The 23,606-nt window shown below is 32.0% G+C and overlaps 1 protein-coding gene across 1 annotated transcript; it reads left to right on the top strand.

The window, feature by feature from the left end:
* The first annotated feature begins 2,321 nt into the window (after positions 1 to 2,321).
* LOC134725778 (collagen alpha-1(I) chain-like) lies at positions 2,322 to 14,870 on the top strand. The gene is made up of 5 exons (XM_063589932.1): positions 2,322 to 2,438; positions 10,604 to 10,657; positions 11,409 to 11,468; positions 12,837 to 12,951; positions 14,492 to 14,870. The coding sequence occupies exons 1-4, from the start codon at positions 2,388 to 2,390 to the stop codon at positions 12,921 to 12,923; spliced, it is 252 nt and encodes an 83-aa protein (XP_063446002.1). The 5' UTR covers positions 2,322 to 2,387; the 3' UTR covers positions 12,924 to 12,951; positions 14,492 to 14,870.
* The last annotated feature ends 8,736 nt before the right edge of the window (positions 14,871 to 23,606 follow it).

The following is a 23,606-nucleotide window of genomic DNA, read 5'->3' as shown; positions in this document are numbered from 1 at the left end:
CCCCCCCCCCTTTCCCATACAATCTGCTTCAGAACTGATTTCAAATTTTTAATTATCTTTTTAAACTTTATTTATAATGAATAAATTTATGGTCTTTAATATACATAATGTCTTAAATTATTAGTCTGTTTATTGTCTGCTATTTGGACAGGTTGTTGTCTCTTTGACAATTGTTTTCCACTTCCATTCAAATTTTCTGCAGGTGGCTGTACCCCACTTTTAACATTAGATATCATTTAACGTCATATCATAAGGAAACAACTGTGTTGATTTCTCTTATTCAAACATATCTGGATAACAATTTATAGAAAACTACCACAAGGGCCAGAGAATTTCCAGCTAGGGGAGGGAAATGTTCCCATACATTTTTGTAAGTCTTGAACTGGCAAAAATATATGAATCGATAACTACAACAAGACGATACAATATAAAACAGATGTGGAATTGATTGTCAATGAGACAACTCTCCACAAGACACCAAATGACAGAAAAGTAACAGCTTAAGGATGTCTGCTGCTCTAATTTAAAATAACAAGGATTTCATGTGGTTGCTTAAAATGAAAACAACTTTGATATTTAAACAAAATAAAGTAATAAAATCATTAGTCTCGTGTGTAGTTTTCAAAATACGAGACATTTAGAAAATGGCGGGAAAAGGGTTTTCTTCAGACTTTACTATTTGTTAACATTGGAATTGTTTTTTACCCTTTAAACCAAGAAAAAATAACAAGAATCTCATGCCGCCGGATCACTAAATCTTAAATGATCTATTGAACAGATTTATGAAGACAAAAGTGGGGTGTCGTTAAAAAAAAAATTTAATACATTTGGATGGATAAAACCTGAGAAAATCGAAAATATGACAAGAATTCAAAAACATGACCAGCAGACATCCTTAAGGTCATCGTACACCCTTCAACAATAAGCAAAGGTTTAAGCCAATATCACCTACTCAGCTACATTTACATGTACATTGTACATTGACATGATGGAAGACCCCAAAATCACAAATGTATATAAAACATAAAAACAAGAAAACTAATGGCTAATTAATAAACAGAACAATGATAAAAAACAAGTATCATTAAGTTACTAACAAAGCAACAAAGAAGAACCACTAAATTACAGGTTCCGGACTTGGGACTGGCACATACATGTACAGAAAGGGGCAGGCTTAAACATCATTGACATGTAAGGAAAATCCCAACTCTCACCCTTATTATAGTTATATTTATTTTAGATCATGACAAGCAGTAACAAGTTTACAGATCAACATGATCAAGCTCAATATATATTCTGTTCAGAAAATAATAACTTCAGATGTTTTATTTTTGCAGAGCTATGTAGTCCTTGGACAGTGGCGCAAAAAAAATCGATCAAATAATCAGTTAATTTATTTTTTGGGGGTTATATATATATTTTAGGAATTAGGGGCCAAAAAGGGCCAAAATAAGCATTTTCTTGGTTTTTGCACAATAACTTTAGTTTCAGTAAATAGAAATCTATGAAATTTTGACACAAGGTTTATGACCACAAAAGGAAGGTTGGGATAGATTTTTGGAAGTTTAGTTCCAACAGTTTGTGAATAAGGGGCCAAAAAAAGGGCCCAATAAGCATTATTCTTGGTTTTTGCACAATAACTTTAGTTTAAGTTAATAGAAATCAATGAAATTTAAACACAAGGTTTATGTCAGACCACAAAAGAAAGGTTGGTATTGATTTTGGGAGTTGAGGTCCCAACATTTTAGGAATTAGGGGCCAAAAGGGGCCCAAATAAGCATTTTTCTTGGTTTTCTCACCATAACTTCAGTTTAAGTGAATAGAAAGCTATAAAATTTGAACACAAGGTTTATAACCATAAAAGGAAGGTTGGTAATGATTTTGGGAGTTTTGGTCCAAACAGTTTAGGAATAAGGGGCCCAAAGGGTTCAAAATTAAACTTTTTGTTTGATTTCATCAAAAACTGAATAATTGGGGATCTTTGATATGCTGAATCTAATTATGTATGTAGATTCTTAATTTTTGGTCCCGTTTTTAAATTGGTCTACATTAAGGTCCAAAGGGTCCAAAATTAAACTAAGGTAGTATGTTACATTACAGGGAGACAACTCTGTAAAAGTCAGTTGAACAATTTAATAATATTCTATTGTTGAGGAAAAATTAAGCTTCTCAATGATCAAAATTAGTGTTTGTCAAATTGCAATATAGACAATAATTTTTTTTTCTGATAATGTGTGTAGAAAATAGCTTAAGTTACAAACTTTTAGAAGAAGTAATTTTTGATGTTGATTGGTGTAATTTTACACAATATTATTTTCAGGGAGACTCGGGAGCACCTGGTGCATTGTGGTGTACTCGGGGCAATAGGAGAAGTTGGAATTAAAGGAATGAAAGGAATGAAAGGAAATTCTGGACCAAGAGGACCAACTGGACCTCCAGTAAGTACATGTACTATCTAAAAAAAAAAAAAAAATATAAAAAACAGTTGGATAGCAAATATTTGTAAGAATATAAATTGTGTAAAAACTGTTAAACTTTGATAATTTTTATTTGGAAAATTATGTCTTAAGCAAAAAAAAGATGGCTATGAAAAAAATTAATGTAGATCTGAATGCATAGTCATTAGTGCATAACCTTATATTTTTATAAAGACTTTCTAGTGATTAATGTGGGGTCGCCCCGGTATTCCGACACCCCGTTAGTCCGACACCCCATTAGTCCGACACCCCAAAGGTCCGACACCCCATTGGTCCGACACCCCAATAGTCCGACACCCCAATAGTCCGACAAAGGTAAGTAACCGCCGAAATACAAAGGTTAGAGAATAATTGCAAACAATATAAAGAATAGAGAAAATTGCATATCAATTACAGAATATCTATATAAACGACCCCTCCCCAAATCCCTACACTCCTTCGTAGAAACTTGATATTTGAACTACTCTTGCTTATGTGTATATCACAGAAACAGATAATATCATGTCACCTGTTTGATATTACCATTGAATAAGTACCATGACTACGTCAATATAAGAAAGACCAAGGTCCTTGCAAGTTTTGGTAAACTAATTTAAGATATGTTATAGATTGGAACACATTCTACTAAGGGGACGACCATTTGATATTCTGGGGGGGGGGGGGGGGGCAGGAGGATTTTGAAAATAAATAACTCAGCCTTGATAATCACAAAAATAAATGGTTTGTTCTGTGGTAGTTACCTCAGCATGTCTATAGCTTCTTGGGCCTTCAGCGGTTCCAAAACCCTTCCAAAAATTGTTTGTCTCGCTCCGCTCGGCAAAATATGTTGAACAATACTTTTCAAAGAGGCTAGGTAAAACTAGTTCAACTTTAATACTATGTATGTATGACATACATGTATATTGCTTGGGAACATAAATGATTTATTATTTATTATGTGAAGAAAATTATAAAATACTTAAATAAAATCTAATTATACAATTGTCTTTTATAATATTATTATTTCTATGTATTTATGTTTCGTTCGTCCTGTATCGCTATGTATTATCTTAAAATGTTTGTATATTATATTGTCCTCTTGTACACATGCAAGTATGTGTCTGAGGTTATCATGGTTATGAATGAAATCTTGAATCTTAAAATTTCTGCAGGGGATAATGATCTTTTCTGATTAAATGGTACATTATGACTTGACTATACATGTATTCATACATGTAACTAACAAATATCTAAAAAATTGTATGTTTTCGAATATCATTAATATTGTTGTGAAAATGAATAATCAGTCCCTTTCCTTAATGAAAATGAAAAATCTTGCTTCAATAGTGCAGAAAATGAATAATCTGTCCTCTCAGGTTACAAAAATAAATAACCAATCAAAAACAAATCCTCCTGCTCCCCCCCCCCCCCCCCCCCCCCTCCCCCAGAATATCAAATGGTCGTCCCCTAAAAAAAAATGTCATCAGCAGTCTCTCATCGTAATGAATCGTGTACACGTGATAAGGTCTCGGATACAGTCAAAACTGGAAAAACTGTCATTTTACCATAAATAGGGACTATTGATTTCCAACCAGTACTATTTCGATTCATATATATATATATATAGTACACGAATTTAATTATCGAACACTGATAGCCATGGCGAGTGTGTTTAAGTTTATAACATCTATAGTGAAATTGTCCAATCGGTAATTATCTTTCTATACAAAGAAGACTTGATTAAGGTTGAAACTTCGATATAAATGGATGAAATGTGCTATCAGAATGAACATGAAACATTTGCCACTGGACATCAGACAAAAATTAATTACCAATCAAGTATTCAAACCGTCATGTCCATGAATGATGACATAAGCAACAATAATTGTCATTGCATAATCATAAAGCAACAAACTTTCTGTAATTATATTTTAGTTATTTTCATTTGACTAATGTGTGTTCTTTGTTGCATCTTTAAAAACACAACTTATCGGTTGTCTTATAAACAAACCAGGCAAACATGCGACATGAAAATAGATCTAGCAACAAACTCCACTTCTCTTGACATTGACACTGTTACAGGAATGTACTTGTTTTCATTATTTCTTTTTACCAGAACAGTTTTGGCTGATTCTTTACGGAGAACGCACCAAACTTAACAAAGTTCTGTTTGGTTCACCCCTATTTTATGTGTAATGTATTTGCTTTAAATAATTCACTCTTCAAGAAGTACAATCATTGTTGCATAAAGACAAACTAAGGTGGCTAGGGTGTCTTAATTAGAACTGACAGAATTTTTTGATAACTTGTCAAGATAAAGCTTTTATCATGCTTTTTTCAAAACTGTATTAAAAAGTATGGGTCACCGGACTTTTTTTCACGCTACAGGTTGCGCAAAATTGTCAGATTTTGTATAGATTATTCATGGAAAATTAAATTTTGTGTGATAAAACGAAAACATACTATAAGAACTTTAAGATAAAATGTGAGAATATTGCTCTTATAACATGCTTTCAAATAAACAAAAGAAAAAATGGGGTCACCGAACTTGTTTTCTTGCTACATATCAAAATAGGTAAATTCATAACACTTTCTATTGTAAAATTTACTTTATCGGAGTTATCTCCCCTTATTTGGCAAAGTTTGAAAAAATCTAATCAAACACAAACAAGGCGTTTTTACAAAATTACAACTGAAGTTATGTTAAAACACACAATTTTCTATATTTATATCAAAAGTCTTTTACATAATTTACATACAACTATCAAAATTTGCACATTTCATCAAATATATAGACCAAAGATATCTCCTTATTTAAAATCCAAGATGGAGGAAGACACCCGAGCCACCTTAAATGTTCTTCTCAAACAAATTATGTACACCACACCGAATCAACTTCGCATCTTACATACAAACTTTTATTCAGTAAAGCTCAAATGAAGCCTTAACTTTTATATTTCCCTCCTTTGGGAGAAACACAAAGTAGCGTATCGCCATGTTAGTTATTCGACAAAACTTCAAAAAGTGCATTTAGTTTTACAAACTGTTCGCTACTCGGCACCTCAGTCAGATTTTCCGCTGTATTTGTTTTGAGTAAATATATGCCATTATTTTCACGAATACCCATCAACCTTGATATTCCTAAGTTGCATTACCAGTTCTCAGTCATTCGATGGACAAGGTCAATGAGTTTTGATATCTATTTAAAATTAAAGTGGGAATAGAATTATGATAACTTTTGCCTTCTTCCAACTAGCAGTAAACCCTGGGTACGGGGCGCCGAATGGGACTCTTGTGGTTTTGTACAAAATTCAATTCTGTCATAACAAAATCATTTTTGTCTTACAAAACTATGTGCTACAGACTTGTTTTGTGAGAACTTCAATTTTGTGATGACAAAATTCATTTGTGTAGACAAAATTCATTTTTGTCATGACAAAATTCAGTTTTGTAGACAAAATTCATATTTGTCATGACAAAAGTCAATTTTGTCTAAAAGGTATGTAAATATAAATATATTTGCATACAAAATTGACTTTTGTTACCTGATATGGAAATTAAATCACAAAAGTCAATTGTGTGAGGTAAGATTCAATTTTGTCTGACCTTTTGTGAGACAAAATTACCTTTTGTGAGACAAAATTGACTTTTGTGAGACAAAATTCAATTTTGTCAATTTTGTTGAGACAAAAGTCAATTTTGTTAATTTTGTTGAGACAAAAGTGAATTTTGTCAATTTTGTTGAGACAAAAATCAATTTTGTCAATTTTGTTGGGACAAAAGTCAATTTTGTTGAGACAAAAGTGAATTTTGTCAATTTTGTTGAGACAAAAGTGAATTTTGTCAATTTTGTTGAGACAAAAGTCAATTTTGTCAATTTTGTTGAGACAAAAGTCAATTTTGTCAATTTTGTTGAGACAAAAGTCAATTTTGTGAAGACAAAATTCAATTTTGTAACAACAAAATTAACTTTTAAGAGACAAAATTGACTTTCGTGAGACAAAATTGACTTTCGTGAGACAAAAATCAATTTTGTTGAGACGAAATTCAATTTTGTCAATTTTGGTGAGACAAAAGTCAATTTTGTCAATTTTGTTGAGACAAAAGTCAATTTTGTCAATTTTGTTGAGACAAAAGTCAATTTTGTCAATTTTTGTTGAGACAAAAGTCAATTTTGTCAATTTTGTTTAGACAAAAGTCAATTTTGTTGAGACTAAAGTCAATTTTGTCAATTTTGTCTCACAAAAGTCAATTTTGTGTAACAAAAGTCGATTTTGTATGCAGATTAGTTCACAGAAACCAAACTTAACTAATTTGAATACAAAGTTGACTTTTGTCGCCCAATTTTTAAATTAGGTAACAAAAGTCAAGTCTGTGTAACAAAAATGAATTTTTTCATGACAAAAGTGACTTTTGTCCGCTGATAGATAATTTTGTATGACAAAATTTTAAATTTGTAGTATGATACAAATTTTGTTAAACTGAACTAATTTTTGTTGAACAAAAGTCACTTTTGTCCGTACAAAATTGAATTTTGAGTACAAAACCACAAGAGTCCCATTCGGCGCCCCGTACTGGGTGCATTGAACGTCCGTTCGAGGTATATAATTTTCCACAGATGTCAAAGTGGTGACGTTTTATCCGATGCCTCGTGTAGAGATTGGGCGACAAAAGTGAATTTTGTATGCAAATTAGTTTAGTTTGGATTCTGTGAACTAATTTGCATACAAAATCGACTTTTGTTACACAAAATTGACTTTTGTGAGACAAAATTGAGTTTTGTGAGACAAAATTAAAGTTTTGTGAGACAAAATTGAGTTTTGTGAGACAAAATTAAAGTTTTGTGAGACAAAATTGAGTTTTGTGAGACAAAATTGACTTTCGTGAGACAAAATTGACAAACAAAATTGAGACAAAATTGAATTTTGTCAATTTTGTCTCACAAAAGTCAATTTTGTCGCTACAAAATTGAATTCTGTCGTCACAAAATTGACTTTTGTGAGACAATATTGTTTGTCTCACAAAATTGAGACAAAATTCGATTTTGTCAATTTTGTCTCACAAAACTCAATTTTGTCGTCACAAAATTGAATTTTGTCGTCACATAATTGAATTTTGTCGCTACAAAATTGAATTCTGTCGTCACAAAATTGACTTTTTTGAGACAAAATTCACAAAATTAAATTTTGTATCACAAAATTGAGAAAAAATTCGATTTTGTCAATTTTGTCTCACAAAAAGTGAATTCTGTTGTCACAAAAATTAATTCTGTTGTCACAAAAATGAATTTTGTCTAACAAAATTGAATTTTTTCTTCACGAAATCAACTTTTATGAGACAAAATTGAATTTTGTCTCACAAAATTGAGTGTCTCACAAAATTGAGTGTCTCACAAAAGTCAATTTTGTCTCACAAAACTCAATTTTTTCTCACAAAATTGAATTTTGTCATCACTAAATTGAATTTTGTCGTCACATAATTGAAGTTTGTCGCTACAAAATTGAATTCTGTCGTCACAAAATTGACTTTTGTGAGACAAAATCGACAAAATTGAATTTTGTCTAACAAAATTGAGACAAAATTCGATTTTGTCAATTTTGTCTCACAAAAGTGAATTCTGTTGTCACAAAAATGAATTTTGTCTTGACGAAATCAACTTTTGTGAAACAAAACTGACAAAATTGAATTTTGTCTCACAAATGTCAATTTTGTCTCACACAACTCAATTTTGTCTCACACAATTGACTTTTGTGTTTTAATTTCCATATCAGGTAAGAACAGTCAATTTTGTATGCAAATAAGTTTGTATTTGCATACCTTTTTGACAATACTGAATTTTGTCCACAAAAATGAATTTTGTCATGACAAAATCGAATTTTGTCGAATTTTGTCTACTCAAATGAATTTTGTCATCACAAAATTGAAGTTCTCATAAAAAAAGTCTGTATCACATAGTTTTGTAAGGCAAAAATGACTTTGTTATGACAGAATTGAATTTTGTACAAAACCACAAGAGTCCCATTCGGCGCCCCGTAGAGAGTACCACGCTCTCTGCAGGTTAAGAAACATTGCAACAAATCTATGAGGGGTCGTCGGTAGCCTTTTGACTGAGCCTGTTGCAAGGCAAATGTGTGTTCCTATTAAATGTACGTTTATCATCCATCAACACTCCAAGTTGCATTAACCCTTTTTTTACCCCGGATCGTATCTATTACATTACATACCTATTGTATTTATTGTTAAATTGTTTTCGCATGTAATATTTGTCATTGGACATTAAGCAAAATTATAATATAGTAAGTACTTCATGACTTATGTTATTATAATTATGAGGACTCTCAGGAGGATTAGTTTTAACTAATGATATTATTCCCTTGAAATGAAGATAATGTATTTCTTCGTTCATTTTTCCTGATGTGCTTTGTCTATTACTATATGCCTTTTCAGCTCATCTTGCCCATCATTTGGCGTCCGTCGATCGTCGTCGTCCGTTAACTTTTACAAAAACCTTCTCCTCTGAACCTACTGGGCCAAATTTCAAATTCAACCAAATTTGGCCACAATCATCATTTAGGTGTCAGCTAGTTTAAAACATGTGTCCGATGAACCGGTCAATCAACCAAGGCGGTGGCTGGCACGGTTAAAAATAGAACATAGGGGTAATGTAGATTCTGGAATTTATCTCTCTAAATCCAAATCATTAAGAGCAAATCTGAAATGGGTTTAAATTGTTTACTAAATCAAGATCTATAATTTTCAGACAAATCGTACAACCCGTTGTCGGGTAGCTGTAACTGAAATTTGTGAATTTTAAGGACATTTTGCAGTTTTAGGTTATGATCTTAAATATTATTATAGATAGAGCTAAACTGTATGATCTACAAAGTCAAACATGACCAAAATGGTCAATTGATCCCTTGATTTTTCTTCTCCTCTGAAACTACTGAGGAAAATTAAACCAAACTTGGCAGCAATCAGCATTATGGTATCTAGTTTTAGAAATGTGTTTGGTGACCCTGCCATCCAAGCAACATAGCAGACATGGCTAAAAATATAACAATGAGGGGAAATGCAGTTTTTGACTTATATTTCTGAAACTAGAGCATAAGAATAACGGTTGCATTATTTCATACATGCATCATTTATAAATAAAAATATCAGGAAAGCGACACAGGCTCATTGGAGCCTCTAGTTACATGTTTCCTTGTTACATGTTTGTTGTTATAGAGATTACAAGACATGGTTGACTATTATACCCCTATTTTTGACATTTTTACCTATTATGTTTGTTTTAATTTGTTCAAATAATGTTGTCAATATAGTGGAATTTTATACGACTGTCATGCAAGAGAGAGATTCAGAGAATATGTACATTATGTAATGAGGGAATAGGGATGAGTTATATATATTGTTCATCATTATTCTGTAAAAATACTGACCCAACTGCTCTTAAATCAACGTTTATACCAAATTATTATGTTATGAATATTATATTATGGAATCTAGACAAGAACAAATTTACTGGCTTGTTGTCTGTATATGTAACGTACAAGTTCAAAGGAAATTATCAATGTTCGTGAAAAAAATTATGAAATAATTATATCAATTGTCCTATATAGTATGCTATGTATTTATGTTTCGTCTGTCCTGTCTCGCTATGTATTATCTCATGTTTGTATATATTGTCCTCTTGTACACATGTATGAGTCTGTGGTTATGAATAAAATCTTGAAAATCTTGAATCTTGAAACTATATCTTTAAAACCAGATTTAATCTACCGTTTATAATGAAATGCTTTTACCGAAGTCAGGAACATGGCAGTTTTTATCCATTCATTTGATGAGTTTGGGCTTTTGATTTTTTCCATTTGACTAAAGACTTTCCGTTTGGTATTTTCTTATTTTACTTTTTATTATAATATTGTTAAATTATATCCGTGTCGGACTAATGGGGTGTCGGACTATTGGGGTGTCGGACCAATGATGTGTCGGAATAATGGGGTGTCGGACCAATGGGGTGTCGGAATAACGGGGCTGCCCCATTAATGTAAGCAAAGAATCACAAAGTATTACTATAAAGGATTTTTTATTTGAGCATACCTTTTGATGGAAGGTCAATATTAAAATGATTACTTTGTTTACTTTAGGGCCAACCAGGAGTACAAGGAACTTCAGGACCTAGAGGAAATCCAGGCCCTGTGGTATGTATTCAGCAGTGTTTGTCACATGTAGATTTAATGTATAAAGTAGGCTTTGTTTGGTAGCAAATATTGTAGGATTGATTGATAAGTGTTTGAGTTATGCTCACATTAGTATGCTTATACACCACTTATAAATAAGTAAAAAGACAACTCAATTAACATTACTCTTGTACAATATATAGGCTTTTATCGGACCACAGATAAATTATCACGTTGTGATTGGTTAAACGCCGTCACGTGGTGACCCCCTATGAGACCGTATGGGGTTAGTAAGTTTCATATGGGTTTCATGACGCGTTAATGGCAACGTCATCTATTAATGTTGTTGTGTTTCTTTTCTTTTTTTTAACAAAACACCGCAGAAAAAGTCCAGCGTCCGATAAATTCGTTATACTATTAACTACTGACCCCCTACGGATCCATAGAGGGTGAATAAAACTCATAGGGGACTCGGCCTCCGGCCTCACCCCCTATGGATTTTACTTACCCTCTATGGATCCGTATGGGGTCAGTAGCGAACCATATAACTTATAATATCTATTTTAATGAATGTTGTATGTTGTTGTGAGAACAGATATATTGAAAATATCGAAAACAAATTCATATATGGTTGAAATTAATGCCAAAGGACAAAAATGAAGGAATTAGAAAATTATGTATCGTTAATGATTAAAAAATGTATAAAGTAATGAATGGTAAAAAGTATGTTTTTCATTGATTTAAATTAATAATACAAATGTGCATGTTTTAGGGAGGAGCTGGTTCCACAGGACCACCTGGCCATGGGTTATCAGGAGAACAGGGACTACTTGTAAGTAAACATCACAATATAGATTTTATTATATTTCAAGTATTATGGGGAGTCACAATTTGTATGAAGAGGGAAAGGTATTCTGCTATAATAAAAAATTGTTAAATCTGACTTAATATTGAAACGATTTGACCTAAAACAGAGGAAGGAGACCACTGAAAAGAGATTACATCAACCAGCAACAATTGATAGCTGTAAGAAAAACAACAGCTAACCATGCAATCTATTTGACAATAATTTAATAAACAAACAGTTACTTAAGTTAGAGTCAAATAGATATAATTAAGAGATATCTTTATCAGAAAGTTTGAGATTTTACCCTCATTTCAGAAGACTGGTAACCAGAGAAAGATTTTCAATACATGTTTTAAGAAATTACAATTATGGTCCTTGAAAGATTTGAAATTAGAAAAATCTATAAACTGTGCTTTGACAGTTTGTTTACTTATACAATAAAGAACATTCAAGAGTTTGATTTTCAAAAAGAGTTAAAGTGCATGTAAAGCTGACAAGCTAGATAAGGTTTATTAAGCCTTTATGTTAATGGTATCTGGGTTAGAATTAATGACTTTTCTCATCACTTGGCGTCTGTCGTCCGTCGTTGCTAACTTTTACAAAAATCTTCTCCTCTGAAACTACTGGGCCAAATTTAACCAAACTTGACAACAATTATTGGGGTATCTAGTTTAAAAAATGTGTCCGGTGACCTGGCCAACCAACGAAGATGGCTGTCATGGCTAAAAATAGAACATAGGGGGTAAAATGCAGTTTTTGGCTTATAACTCAAAAACCAAAGCAAATCTGACATGGTTAAATTGTTCACCAGGCCAAGATCTATCTGCCCTGAAATTTTCAGATGAATTGGACAACCCCTTGTTTGGTTGCTGTCCCTGAATTGGTAATCTTAAGGAAATTTTGCTGTTTTTGATTATTATCTTGAATATTATTATGGATAGAGATAAACTGTACACAGCAATAATGTACAACAAAGTAAGACCTTAAATTAGTCAACATGACCAAAATGCTCAATTGACCCCCTAAGGAGTTATTGCTCTTCATTGTCAATTCTTAACAATTTTAATAAAATTTGTAGATTTTCACTAATATTTTCCACGGAAACTACTGGGCCAAGTTCATTATAGATAGAGATAATTGTAATCAGCAAGAATGTTTAGTAAAGTAAGATCTGCAAACACATCACTATCACCAAACACAATTTTGTCATGAAGCCATCTGTGTCTTTTGTTTAATATTCACATAAACCAAGGTGAGCGACACAAGCTCTTTAGAGCCTCTAGTTTTATTTGGAAAACATTAATCCGGTTCAGGGCTTATATTTATAATAATTAATGTAATTTAAATTTTCAGAAATACACATTTGTTGCTCCAAAGATGAAAGAGGATTTAAAGTTATACAATGACATGAATGAATTGATTAAAAATGCATGTAGATGAGACCCTGTATCTACAGTACATGTAACTGGTATGTACAGTTTTTGTTATGTAGTTTTTATAGTCAAAATGGTATTAAAAAAAATTTTAATGATGAAATCTGCAAATTTAAAAAGGAGTCAACTCAAACTGACAAAATAAAAAAAAACACTACCAACCAACAGATCAAGGGAAAAATTAATCTGCTATACATGTATGGAATAGACACTGTAAATTTATGAGAATAGAATTTTATATTCTGGATTTTCCTAAGATTCAATTCTTATTACATATAAATATACCCATGTGTTATGCTTGTAGTTGGAGGAAAACAACTTATCAAAATAGCTCGACCAAGATTAAACAATTACTGATATCATGAATTAGGTTATGTAGGTATATTTTGTCCCGTCTGCAACTGATTGTATGGTGAAGTACATGTCTTTCTGGGCATGGTTCATCTTACAATGACCTGATATTCATTGTGATGGTTCATTGGTCAATATCAAGTTTCATATTTTAGTCTGGTTGTTGTATACTGTATAAAATCAATTAAGATATCAGCTATAGTTGGTGTAAGCAATGATTGTAAGGGGTTAAGACATGAAAGAAGGGGGCTTGAAAATGATGAGTTGTGTTTTTATAGGCACTAAGTATACTTACATATACATAGTACAGGTTATGTGTAGTACAAATACATGAATAGAGTTTGTTTTCATAAGAAGTTTATTATACAAATTTAACATGGTACGATTGCCAATAAGACAACTATTCACTAGAGTCCAAATGACTAAATTTTGCTAACTATAAATGAGCATATTTACAGCTTTCACCAATAAGAAAACTGATACAGAATAGTGAGCTATAAGGTGTCAGATCACCAATTAAAAATACCTATCTGTTCAACCAAATTTTGCAATTTTCACAGCTTTCGAAATATTTTACCTTAAGTTTAACTTCATAGAAACCAGGTATATCCTGATTTGTACATGTATCAACTTTTGACATGCCAATTTTTTACCATACCTTAAAAGCCTTCTAACAAAATAACTGGCCTTCGAACAGAGGTACATGTACTCCAAAAATAATCCCTGGTTTTCTGGAAATCTTAAATTAGTATACTATGGAGCTTATAAATCCTCAATTGTTATTGCAAACTCATAGACAAGTAAATTTTGGCTCAAAATGGTATAGATATATTTCTCTTTCACCAAAAGTTTCATTTCTGCAAATTTGTTGATTAGTTTAAGTAAACAAGGACATCAAACACGCTATTTTTTTTGTCAGAGTAGGGCTACTTTTACATACATTCTAAATTGAAGGGAGTAATTGGTAGTCTGGCACCATAAAATGTCCTGAAACTGGGTTTGTGAGTTTGTGGGAAATACTGGATAAACCCAGGTTTTACTGTCAAAATTTTACTGGGTAAATCACCATAAAATCACCAATTTATCATGTCAGAGCTTAAAATACAATACAGTTTTCTCCTGATTATAAGTTTGGTAAATTATTGGAGATTAAATTGATGTTACCTTTTTTGCTGGACTACAATACAGAAATAAACATTACATGCTGATTTTATTATATTACAGGAACTGTAGGAAGTATTCCAAAGTCTGATTGCAAAGTATGCATTACAGGATTCTATCATTGGAGCAACATCTTAGGAGGATAAGTGGAAATGTATGAAGGAATCCTTGGGTACAAATATCAATTATATGCAGAAGTGGACTCTTAAACTTTACTAACAGACATGGTAGTCAAGAAATTTATACCATTACCAACTGGAATTAACTATTGTGTTTATTTTTTCAACCATAAGTACTTTCAGAATACAATACAATTCAAAATCAGATTATTGCGTGAACATACAAAAATGTACAAGTTACATTTAAAAAAAATGAAAATGCATATATCATGTACACGATGTATTGAAAATGAATTTTATATAAAAAATGAAGTAACAAAAATGTTTAGCTTTATATTGTGCAGCCAAACTTTGAAATCTTTAAATGGTATATAGATGCCTGTTATTTGTCAACATTTTGCCTTCACCTTAAGATCAGTGACAAATGAGAAAACTATTTTGCATATATGAAAAAAGAAGTAGATGGTTGTAAATTAGAGACTTTCAATTTGGTACATTTGTATATCAGCTAGCCTTTGTTTCATAGAACTTTCTATTTTAGTTTATTAGTACAATGAGATATGAGGTATACACAGCTACTTTTGTATAGGTACTATTTCTGTACTAAAAATATGTAGTACTGGAAATTTACTTTTAATTTTTAGCACTATTTCTTTACTTTAAAATTATTGTAATATTTGGGTACTTGTATTTTACAGTACTTGATTTGTACTAAATATTTTGGTACAGACATGATACAATATTCTATGTTTGAAAATCATAATTTTAAGAGATTTGAAATAGAAAAACTTTCAAAATGCTGAAAATGTAACAGTAATAACCAAAAATCTGTAGTACCTAAATTTCCAGTACAAATTAAGTACTGTAAAATACAGGTACGTAAATATTATAATAATTTTAAAGTAATAAAATAGTACCGAATTTTAAAAGTAAATTTCCAGTACTACATATTTTTAGTACAGAAATAGTACCTATGCAAAAGTAGCTGTGTTTATCAATCTGATTATCAGACAGCAATAACACAACAAAAACACCCGAAAGGCATTTAGCTATAGGTGCTAACATGCAGTCCTCAACAAAAGCCAGGTGTCTAAAAGATAGGCCATGATATATTGAATTGACCAGAGACTATAAACAATTACAATATGAGTCAAAATAGAGCTGCCATCAAAACCAAATTCTTTAAATAATTTTCTTTTAATAAATATGAGAGTATAGACAACCACTGAAAAGGTTTCTGACTATAAATGGGTACATGAATTTGTGGTGAGGTGAACTAGTTATTTCTTCAAAACCATATAAAAAAATTGGCATCTTTCGCAAATAGTTCTTATCCAGAATATGATTAGTTTGTATCATAACTGATGACCACATATTATGACTTTACATATATGTATACATTTGAACATGATATAAATCGTTTCTAATGTTATAGTACATGTAGTACATCAGTGCAAATATCTTCTTTAAATGGCCACAATCCATAAATCATTTACAGTTTTGTTTTAGACAAAAAAAAATGTGGATACAAAGAAAATAAAATAGAATGGAAGCATGAACACATGACCAAGAAGAAAATTTTTCATGCTTATATATGTATCAAAACAGAATTTGTATTAGATTAGAATTGACTTGCATGAAGAAGCTCAAATCCTGTGAAATTTGTGTTATTACGGCTGAATTCACTTTAATTTCATTTAAAAAGAAGAAGCTCGGTTCATGTTAATTTCACGTGAAAAGTTCACGTGAATTTCACGTGAAGGCTCAATTCACGTGAATTTCACATGAAAAATTTAACGTGAATTTCACGTGAATCAGATATTTCACGTGAAATTCACGTGAATTAAGCTTTCACGTGAAATTCACGTAAATTTTTCATGTGAAATTCACGTGAAATATTTCACGTGAATTACGCGTATAAGCTCGATTAACGTGAAATTCACGTGATTTTTTTCACGTGAAATTTATGTTAATTTCACGTTAATTTCACGTGAACAAAATTTGCCTGTGTAGCTTCCATCAATGTTTTGGAATTTTTACTAATGCCAATCTTAATTTTACTCGAATAATGAATCATTCTTTATTTAAAAGATCTTCTCTCTGTCAGTAAACGACACCCAGTAAATGCCTATTCCAATTGTTTAAAGCGCTTTGAATAAGATTGTAGATACAGGACTGTAATCATTGATATATTTCACTTTTAATACACGAATGATAAGTGTTATCAAACAGAAACTCAACACTGGCTTATTTGCAAATTGTAGATAATGATTTTGGTCATACAGCTTCAAATATTTCTGCGTAGTTTTCCTGGCTTTTAAATGCTTGGGTTTGAAGGTCCCAGTTATCGTCGTTTTGTTGTTTGAAGGTAAATTCAAAAGCAAATTTGATATTTGTTTTCATAAAGCCTCGGTCACACCTTACCGGATAGCTCGAACGGACGCCTAACGGATAACTTTTTTCAATCCGTTCATGTCCGTTAGACGTCTGTTCTTATCCGTTAGGCGTCCGTCCATATCCGTTGTATGTCCGTTTTATCCGTTGACGTCCGTTCTGTCCGGCGGAAAATTTTGAGCATGTTCAAAACTTTGAACGGACGTCCAACGGATAAAATGTCCGTTGAACGTCCGTTAGGCATCCGTTAGGCGTCCGTTTTGTACGGTACTCGTCCGTTTTGTATCCGTTACGTGTCCGTTATGCATCCGGTAGACCAATTCAACCTAGGACGTCTACCGGACGCCTACCGGACGCCTACCGGACGCCTAACGGATAAAACGGATGTGAAACGGACATTAACGGAAGGATAACGGATAAAACGGATGCCTACCGGATGTAAGACGGACAAATGCCAATTGAAATATCTCATGGTTTATTGCCTTTAATTTTTAGATGGTTTATTGCCTTTAATTTTCAAATTATTTTGTTCATCCGTTTTATCCGTTACGCTTCCGTTAGGTGTCCGTTTTATCCGGTACTGGTCCGTTGGGTGTACGTTCGACGTCCGTTCTGTCCGGTACGTATCCGTTTCACGTACGTTCAATGTCCGTTGTGTGTCCGTTAGGCATTCGTTACATGTACGTTAGTACACCAACGGAATCCCAACGGATACAAATTTTGTCAACGGATAACTTTTTTTTGATCCGTTAGGCGTCCGTTCGAGCTATCCGGTAAGGTGTGACCAAGACTTAACTGTTCACATCGTTGCGAAGTAGTCGAGATGTTTTTCACGTTTGAAATCCCACATTTTTAACATTGCGTGTTTCTTCGGGAAATCTTGTATACCCATTACATTCATTGTGGACGCGATAGAATTTAGTTTTCCATAAAATATTTAACATTTTGTAAGATTTATTGTCGTCATATACCGAAATCAACCCCGAAATCAAGCATTTCTTAAAAGTCAAGTTTCTCTGTTATCTATTCAGGTTAATGTGTGATTTACCTTGACATTTCTTGTGCATTTTTCAAATCAGTTTTTCAAAAATAGTCGTAAAGGATTTTCTGAAATAGATATGATATATTTTAGTTAAAATCATTTATCTGGCTACGACCCCAGTTCAAATCCTCCATTTTCTACATATGAAAATGCCTGTGATAAGATATGACAGTTGTTATCCATTTGTTTGATGTTTTGAGCCATTGAATTTGCCGTTTTACTAGGGATTTTTTCTTTAAAATTTTCCTCGGAGTTCGGTATTTTTGTTATTTTACATTTTACTTATTTAAAATGATGTCCGAATCAAGTGTAAATATTAAGCGTGTGGAAAGTTGTTTTGTTTCTCAGTACAACAAGGATTTTGTGAATAGGGTATCATTATATGTATTATATATTATTTCAAAGAGTACACTCATATTTTGCACCGAATGTGACTCAGAAGACAGTCGAACATTGCATATCTATTCAATAAATCCGATAATCAATAATGTAGGGTATAAAGTATGATGTTCGCTTGTTTTCCTTCAACATTTTTTCCGAAATGCATGAGTGCATCTCTGACTATTCGACAGTAGTCATTAAGTACATCAATTTATGAAAACAAAACCATTACTCTTATTCGGTATATATATTTTTTTAATTTTGTTAAAGCCCTTGGCCTTTAAAGAATAGGCTTGAATAATATGAAATAAAAAAAAATTAGTGTCCTCTAATAGCTACGTTAATAGTTATCAAAGGTACCAGGATTATAATTTAGTTAAAACAATAAATATAGTTATACAGTTGATTTTCATTAATAAAACAGGGAAAACGTTTATTTAAAGTCTCACATTTGCATAGTAATAACATTAACGGTACCAGTTTTCTACAAAAAAAAACGGATTCCGATAACAACTGCCTCTTCAGAGATGCTCGGGACTTAAATATTTGAAAATCTGACACTTCTTAAAAAAAAGAGCTCCTAAACCAAAACTGACAGGGAATATAGCCAAATCTAAACAATTAATCATAGCTTTGCATAAGAGAAATATATTCCTTGATTTAAAGTTAAAAGTTTGTCAACATCATTTTTTTAAATACCACTACCGTTATGTATGCATGTATCGAAGTACCGTCTTCTGGCTGAAGATACCATCGGAAACAATTGCTTAGGAAATTAGACTGCAGCATAAGTGTTCGGCTTCCTTTTCGCTAAAAGTTAATACTTATCAGACTTGTCATTTTAAAATACATTTCTATTTGTAAAAAAAGGGAGATACGGAGTCCCTTATGTAGATAAACGCTGATTATTAATAGATATGTTGTCAATATAAATACAGCATTAGAAATACAAGGATATGAAACAAATATCAATTTTTCAACTTTTTTTAAAAAAAGAAACAAGAATCTCAGGAAAAGACTACAATTATTGAAAACTGCATTTGAAAACATTTACAAAGTTACTTCTTTGCATTTGTCATAAAACTTTGTTGTTTTTTGTTTTTGTTTTTTGTTTGTTTTTTTATTATTAAAAAAGGTTATTTGAAAGGGCTTTCTCTTCCAATTGGCAAATACTGCTCAAATAATTTTATCGTTTCATTGAAGATGGGAAGATAATTGTCCATATTCACCACAGTTTGTCGGAAATGAAATGATGATAGTTAACTGCAAGAATATTTACGGAGGAAGTTGGTAGGGGTAGTATAAAGAAGGATAAAAAAAAAAGTGAACCTTAATATACGTTTATACAAGAATATTTCCTAATCGTTTTAGAAATTCATCTCTTTAAAAAAAATAAAGCGCAAAAGAAAGATAACTTAGATATTCATGCATTTAACTTTTTTTTTATTTCTAATTCATATATCTCGTCTTTAAACCTGTAATCATCTGACCAGAGTTGTATTTTATCAGTTTCAATCTTATTTATGATGATTTTTTTTTACGTTTCATTTTTGCGGGGACGGTGACGTTTTGATGATTCAAAACACATATCTTGTCGCTTTTGTACTTTTTAATTTGTTATTGTGTATGCATATTTTTTTATCAATGATATGAATCCTATATCAAAATCTTTCGTTTCATCGTATTGCTTTGCAATGTACTGACAAATTCAGATTAACAAGAATTGACAACATACCAAAATTAAATGAAAACGGGTATTACAAATAAAGGATAACACTGCAAGAATCAAAAGCAAATGGAAATTCTGCACTACCTTATTTACGTTCTATTATGCCCTTTTTTGTTGTTGATATGTGGAATTTCGCTAGTACAAATCGTGTTCCTTTGGTAAATTTGAATCGAAATTATTTCAATATCTGTCAACTTGAGTTAAAAAAAAATATTGTTAAAATACTGATAATTCGACTAATGTCGAATGTCGCAGGAAATGGTGTGTTTTTTTCACGCTTTTGTTCATAGACAACTATTAAACAAAGTTTAGACACAATAAAGGCTATAGACGTTCTCCATTCTCACTTCCCCCTTCTTTAATCTAGACTAAACAAACATAATATACTTTGATGGCGTATCCGGAGTTTATTTTTTATTTAAATGAAAATATAGATTAGACCGTTTGTTTTCCCGTTTGAATGGTTTTACACTAGTAATTTTGGGGCCCTTTATAGCTCTTTTTAGGTGTGAGCCAATGCTCCGTATTGAAGGATGAACATTGATTTATAATAGTTTACTTTTATAAATTGTTATTTGGATGGAGAGTTGTCTCATTGGCACTCACACCACTTCTTCCTATATCTATTTAATGTATGCCTTTTAAATGCAAGAATTAGCTGTCGCAACCACCAAACGACGTTACTATATTTCATGTATTTTTTTTTAAACTTCCCAAGGACACTGGTTTTCATTGTGGTTCTTTTTTCTCAGTCTCTATATATCGTTGTTCAAAATCAAGACGTAATCGGATCTTTTCAAGTTCTTATTTATCTTTTTTTTTTGGTTTTTTTTTGTCCCTTCATTAGTTACAGTAATTGGAAGTAGGCGATAAACAGCCTCGTAATCGTATGACCTATTTCCAAACATCTGTATATTGTTTTAAGCATGTAAACATCACACACATGATATTTTTGCATGCATTGTGTATAGAGCTAGGTTATTCACTTTTCTTTACTCTATCTTGCAATCAGTGTATGATTTATTGTTGCAAATCGAAACATTAAACAATTCTTAAAAATGAAGATTCTCTATAAACTATCTAGGTTATTGTGTCATTCGCCTTGATATTTTTTACAGAAGTTCTTATTGAGCTTTAAAAAAAATCGTTACTCGTAACTGGTTTTCCATAACATAAACAAGCAAAAGAAAGACAGTCATAATGGTATACTTAATTCAAATGTAAACCACTGGCTCGATGCACTGCTGGTGGATATTGATTCATCGAGGGTATTACGTGCACCAGGCTAGTAGCCAGCACTTAGGAGTTCTACCTTAGACAAGATCACATAAGCTGTATTTGGCCCAACATTAGGAGGTTTTGTTCACGATGTTCTTCATTTTGGTACTTTATTTGGCCTTTTTAATAAAAAAAAAAAATCGAGCGTCAATTGTGAGTGTTTTGTAAACGAAATGGGCGTCTGGCGCATATACAACGTTTCTATCCTGGTAATTATGATGACTTTATTTAAAAGTCTGAATCGCCTGTAAAGTAATAGAAAAACAGCTTCTTCTGTTAGAAAAGTGTTTCCCGTATAGGGTATATCATTATATGTATCATTATATTTAATAACATGCATTTGTAAAATGTATTATGGATATGCGAACCATTTGAAAAATATATATCAATTCAAATTTTAACTTAAATGTATAAACTTCTTCATCAACCGTTGCAATGTTGATATGATCGGATTAAGTCTAGATCTTGAACAACGATAGATCGAGACGGCGAAAATGGAAAAACAGAAAAAAAACAGGAACTTTGTTTATTTACTTATTTGATAAATCTGATACATAACACTGTGAAGTATAAAGCATGTTGTTCCTGTTTCGTTTGAATATGAAATATTGTATCTTGGACTGTTTGGCACTCGTTATCGATGGCAGCAAATTTTTAACCAAATTGATGAATGCTTTAGATAAATAATGTCTTTTTATTGTCTTTTCAATTCGGGTGAACTTTATGACTTTTCAACTATCTCCATTACACATTCTTGCCATCAACAGACATTTCCCTTTTTCAATTAAATGGTCCTTTGAAAAATTAAAAAAGTTAATCGATAGGTTATTTGCATTCTTATAGGCATCAATTTCGACCCTGTAATTGAAGACTTGTTCCTGTATAGTTATTATTCACAGTTGATGGTCAAACTCAGTAAAGATCAGTTGTAACTTTATTCTATTGCTAAATTTGTTACCTTAAGGATACGCTAGGACTAATTTTACGGCGAAAATTTGTCAGGAGCAATCCTATTAAATAAATATCATATCAGCCGAATAAATTATACTTTTCTATATTTTGGAAATTTCATTTCACACAGAAAACTATAGACCAAAAAAAATACGATGACAGGGACCATTTTTCTCTCTTTTTCTCTCTTTTTTGTAGATTTTTCTCTTTTTACGGTGTATATAAAAAGAATATGTGATATGATTGCCAATAAGAAAACTCTCCACAAAAGACCAAATTACACAGAATTAACAAATATAGATCACCATACGGCCTGTAACAATAAGCAAGGCCCATACCACATAGTGAGTTATAAAAGGCCACGAAATGACAAAGTAAAACTATTCAAACGAGAGATCTAACGGCCTAATGTATGTACAAAAATGAACGAAAAACAAATATGTAACACATAAACAAACTTCAACCACAGAATATAAGACTCCTGGCTTGAGACAGGCACATATAGAATGTGGCAAGGTTAAACATGGTAGCGGAATCCCAACTCATCCTAACCTGGGACAATGGTTTAAAATCGGTTTGAAAAGGCTTAACACATCAGATGGATACACATACAAATACTACGAAAACAAGTGGACGTGGCCGGTCACTTGTACATCTCAACAACAAAGAGTCACTAAGTAAGTACAGATCTGAGAGTACTCGCAGTTACTGACAGCCAGGTCAAAGCCACTAACAACTAATAAAAAAAATCTTACATCTAAGACTAAATAATCATTCAATACACATCCAACATCCAATGAAGTCAGTGTAGAGACGTACATTTCCGACCACGTTCACTATTCAAGTGTCTGTATTGATGTTTAGTATTTCAAGGATCATGATATGTAAAGTTAGTAATATGATAAGTTATCATCATTTCCTATGCTAGACGCGCGGTTCGTCTAGATGAAACTAATAAGTTGCGCTCGAAAAAAAACAATCAGATGGCCAAATCAAATTCAAAGTTGAAGAGCCTAAAATCGGAAATTCCGAAAAGATTTACCAAACAAGGTTTAGACAATCTATTTCTAAGATCTTTGGATGTTGATTTTATCATACCAAGCATAACTAAACTGTTTTCCGTCACAGAATTGAGCACTGATACTGTGAATTAAATTATTCTTGTTGGACCCAAATATTGCGGATAAAAGAAAATTTGATAATCATGAAATCTGATTTTAAGATTTTCAATAAGTGTGCATGCAAGCCTACAGTAAATTTTACCGTCGTTGAACATTTGAATTT

Source organism: Mytilus trossulus, chromosome 7, assembly GCF_036588685.1.
Source record: "Mytilus trossulus isolate FHL-02 chromosome 7, PNRI_Mtr1.1.1.hap1, whole genome shotgun sequence".
In the NCBI taxonomy this organism is placed as follows: Eukaryota; Metazoa; Mollusca; class Bivalvia; order Mytilida; family Mytilidae; genus Mytilus; species Mytilus trossulus.
This window is presented reverse-complemented; position numbering and strand designations above follow the sequence as displayed.